A 3,860-nucleotide genomic window follows, 5' to 3' on the forward strand; every position below is an offset into this window, starting at 1 on the left:
AAATTAGTAAAAAAAATGGGGCCTGAGTTCAATCCTGGTTCTGCAAAAAAAAAAAAAAAGAATTTCATTAAACAAAATAATATGCATTCGACAGTATTTGTTGTATTTCATAGTGTTGTCTTAAACTTAGTTGTTTAGATTACCCGATGCTTTTAATACTTTTGTGAAGATATTAAGAAAGTGAATAGTTGGGCCAAATGGGAGTTGCAGTCCTAGTTTCCTGATGAATCTCTACATTGATTTCCACAAAGACTGCACTCATCTACACTCCCACCAACAATGGACAAGGGCTCCTTTTTCCACACAGCCCACCAGCATTTATTGGTTGATGTGTTGATGCTAGCCATTCTTTCTAGCGTGAGATGAAATTTCAGTGTTGTTTTAATTTACATCTCTCGAGTAACCAATGACGTTGAACTTTTTTCATACATTTATTTGCCCAATTGTGGATTGGGTCTTTAAATTTGAGTGATCAGACTTTTTGTAGTTCTTTATATGTTCTAGATAGAAGTCTTCTGTCTGAAGAATAATTTGCTAAAATATTTTCCCGACTCAGTTGTTTTTTCACTCTTTTGGTGATTTCTTTTGCTATGCAAAAGCTTTATAATAAGATGAGATCTCAGTTGTTAATTCATTGCATTATTTGCTGTATAATTCGAGTTTTGTTCATGAAATCTTTGTCTACACCTATGTTTCAAGAGTTCTGTTTATTCTTTCTCCTGGAAGAGCTAGTGTTTCTCTTTTAATACTTAGATTATTGATCCATTTCTATTTTAGTTTAATGCATAGTGATACACATGGGTCTAGTTTTAGTCTGTGGTACGTGGAAAGCAAATTGTTTCCAGCACTATTTAATAAAGTGGCTTAAACTTAGCTCTAAAAGCAACAACTCTTGTTGCATAAGTCTTGCTTTATCTTGGTCTTAACCATCCAACAGAAAAGTATAAAAATGAAGTATAAGAAGTAAAGCCATGTTGTTATGTTGAGCTGTAGAGGACTCAGGTCAACAACTTCTCACATTGCCAGTCAAGTGGAAGACCCAATACTATAATGGATTACTGGACTCTTTTAGAGTATTTTGCTGAGTTAACACACCTATAATACTCAAATGATGGAACTAAACAAAAAAGGGGATATATAAATGAATGTTCATTTTGTATCCGTTTATTCAAAATGGTTAGGATAGATGTACAACTACATTCTCTTAATGAATAGAGGGATTTGTTCTAATAGTGTTTGTAAATAAGATATCATGTCTGCATCTTGTGCAACAAATAACCACTAGGAAAGCAGTATGCTATGTGTTAATTATTCAACTCTCCTACCAATTCGATCTGAAACTGTCTCATTGCTATTTATTTCTCAATAAAATTATGGAAAAAATAAAAAATAAATAAATGAAAAATAAAATAAAGTGGCTGTCTTCCTTCTAGTAAACATGTTTGGCTCCTTTGTTAAAGATAAGATGGCTGAGTATGTTTGGCTAATTATTAGGCTATTTATAAAAAGACATATATACTCACTAAGAACAAGTCAGAGTAACCTGATGTCTTTCTTTAATGAAGCAAATACAACAAAAGTGAGGCTAATAGAACAAAGAAAGGAGAATGGAATCTTGCTATCCTTTGGATTTTATTTTATTTTATTTTATTTTTTCAAGATTTTAGCACCTGGTTTATTGAGAAAAACACACAATGAAAACTTTACCTGCTTGTGGCACATCTTATAAAATAGTAATTTGATATATAAAATGAGTTGGTTTCTGTTATGGCAATATAAATGGTAAAAAAAATAATAATAACAATTCATCCAATATATGTTCAGGGAAATTCATATCTCTGAATTTTTCTGTTGTGTATTTTATAGCAGACATTTTACCAAGGAAGACCAGGTTTTGAATTATATTTAGGTTTCTGTGACAGTTAAGATCTAACAGAGCTGTGTCTATATAGTTAGAGCCCAGGTAAACCAGAGATGAAAGATTCAAGCCATTTCTTCCCCTTGTCCTGTTTTAATGGCACTCTGGGGACAACAGGAACTGTCCTGACCCTTACTACGTGGTTTCGTCCTTCCCATCAGTCAGAGACTCAGATCTGGCCCATCTTTCAGCCGACCCTATGCAGGCCCTGACCACGCAGACATGAAGCAGCACACAGTTACCAACAGAGCATTCCCCACATCCCACCCCCATAAGCTATTTTTATTAAAAGAGCAAATTTCGGCTCGGCCCTTTCCTACGTAAAGAGGTCTCCCGACTGCGATCTGCTTTGGGCCCTGGAGAAACACTTCCCTCTGTGTAATGCCAAGTCAGCACGCAGTTCACTGGCAAAAACTTCTTAGAAAATCAATTATAAACTCTCAAATATGATACACACTTAAGAAATACTTTGCTTCTTTATATAGCTGAAAGCTTGAGAATAAGTTTGTTTTACAATAATTTTAGGATGTTTGGTTACAGACAATTTTTACCAATAGTTCCCTCTTCTCCTTAACCCTTAATAGAAACATCCTTTCTATCTGAGGGGAAAAAACCACAAACTGCATCAGATTGCTACGTCCTGGAAGCCTTCATCTTTCTACCTTTCAAGTTCATGTTCTTTTATAAATGCGGTATAAAGGCTATCAACAGACATAGGAAAAATATTGGCATTTTGTAAGCAACTACCAAAAAAGAAGTGTCTTTTTGTAAATTCCACAAAATATAGAGGAATCTGAAACTATAACACAATTTAAGGAATATTTTCTCCCAGACTACTTTAGCGTTTCCAACCAGTTTAACCCGATGAACACTGCCGAAAGAGCGTCCCAGAGGCCTGGGGCTTCCGAACGCTGCTAAAACAGATGCCAGCGGCCTGCAGGTCCCCTCCTCCCGGCCCTCGGCTCGAGCCTGTCACGCTCCTTCCGCCTCAGGCAGAGGTGTAGAAGTACCTGGGCTTGGCATTACCCAGCAGGTCGTCTTCGTAGTTGGGCAGGCAGCAGAAGAAGGCGCAGCCAATCAGGATAATTGTGGCTGCCCAGCCGAAGCCATAGGCCCAGTTATAGATGTAAGTGACCGCAGGGCTGGCGTGAAGGTTGAAGGTCTGGGTGTACTTGACAGGGTAGATGACCAGGGAGATGATCTGGAAGACAGCTGCCAGGGCAAGGAGGCCTCCGATCACTCTCAGGAAGACCAGCATCTGGGGTCCGCAGAGGGCGAAGGAGAGGATGAAGCAGATGATCAGGATGATGAAGCCGCAGAACAGCATGGCCACCGCCGCTCGCCCCCACGCGTAGTCCATGAGGCTCTCGCAGCCCTCGGCGGCGGACCCCGTGCCGCCCTGCTCGTCCGCGCATTTCCACCACAGCTAGGCCGTCTGCACGTGCGTGTTCGACTGCAGCCAGCCGCGGCCGGTCAGCGCGATGATGTCGAACACGATGGCGCAGAGCAGCAGCAGCGGCAGGATCCAGCGGCAGCGCTCGCAGGCCAGGCCGCAGCGCAACATCTCGACGGCGGGTGGAGGGCAGCGGGACCTATCCTTTGGATTTTAGAAAAGCATCAAATTAAAATTAAAAATTTTCCTGAAATCATTAATATTCTAGATCTTTATATGTCATTTAATGCTAGTGCTACTTTTCCCCTCTTTCTCAGTTTCTATGACATTTTTTGGTTACTTAGTTCACTGTACAGCTTGTTATTTTTTCTTTGTGATCCTCCTCCTTCATCAGCCTAAAATGTAGGTGAAGGCAGATGTTGAAATACACTGGCACAAGCCAAGGAACAGGATCCTTCCAAACCAGAAAATATAGGGAAGGATTTTCCTCTAGAGCCTTCAGAGGCAACATAATCTGGCCAAAAACTTGATTTCAGACTTCTTACCTCC

The 3,860-nt window shown here is 39.9% G+C and overlaps 1 protein-coding gene across 1 annotated transcript; it reads right to left on the bottom strand.

Moving 5' to 3' along the window:
- Positions 1 to 2,461: 2,461 nt before the first annotated feature.
- Positions 2,462 to 3,504, bottom strand: LOC101586853 (p53 apoptosis effector related to PMP-22-like). The gene is given in 1 exon segment (XM_012517234.2): positions 2,462 to 3,504. A coding segment is annotated over 1 exon segment (576 nt). The 5' UTR covers positions 3,483 to 3,504; the 3' UTR covers positions 2,462 to 2,906.
- Between the last annotated feature and the right edge of the window lie 356 nt (positions 3,505 to 3,860).

This window comes from Octodon degus, unplaced genomic scaffold, assembly GCF_000260255.1.
Source record: "Octodon degus isolate 3935 unplaced genomic scaffold, OctDeg1.0 scaffold00157, whole genome shotgun sequence".
NCBI classification, from domain to species: Eukaryota; Metazoa; Chordata; class Mammalia; order Rodentia; family Octodontidae; genus Octodon; species Octodon degus.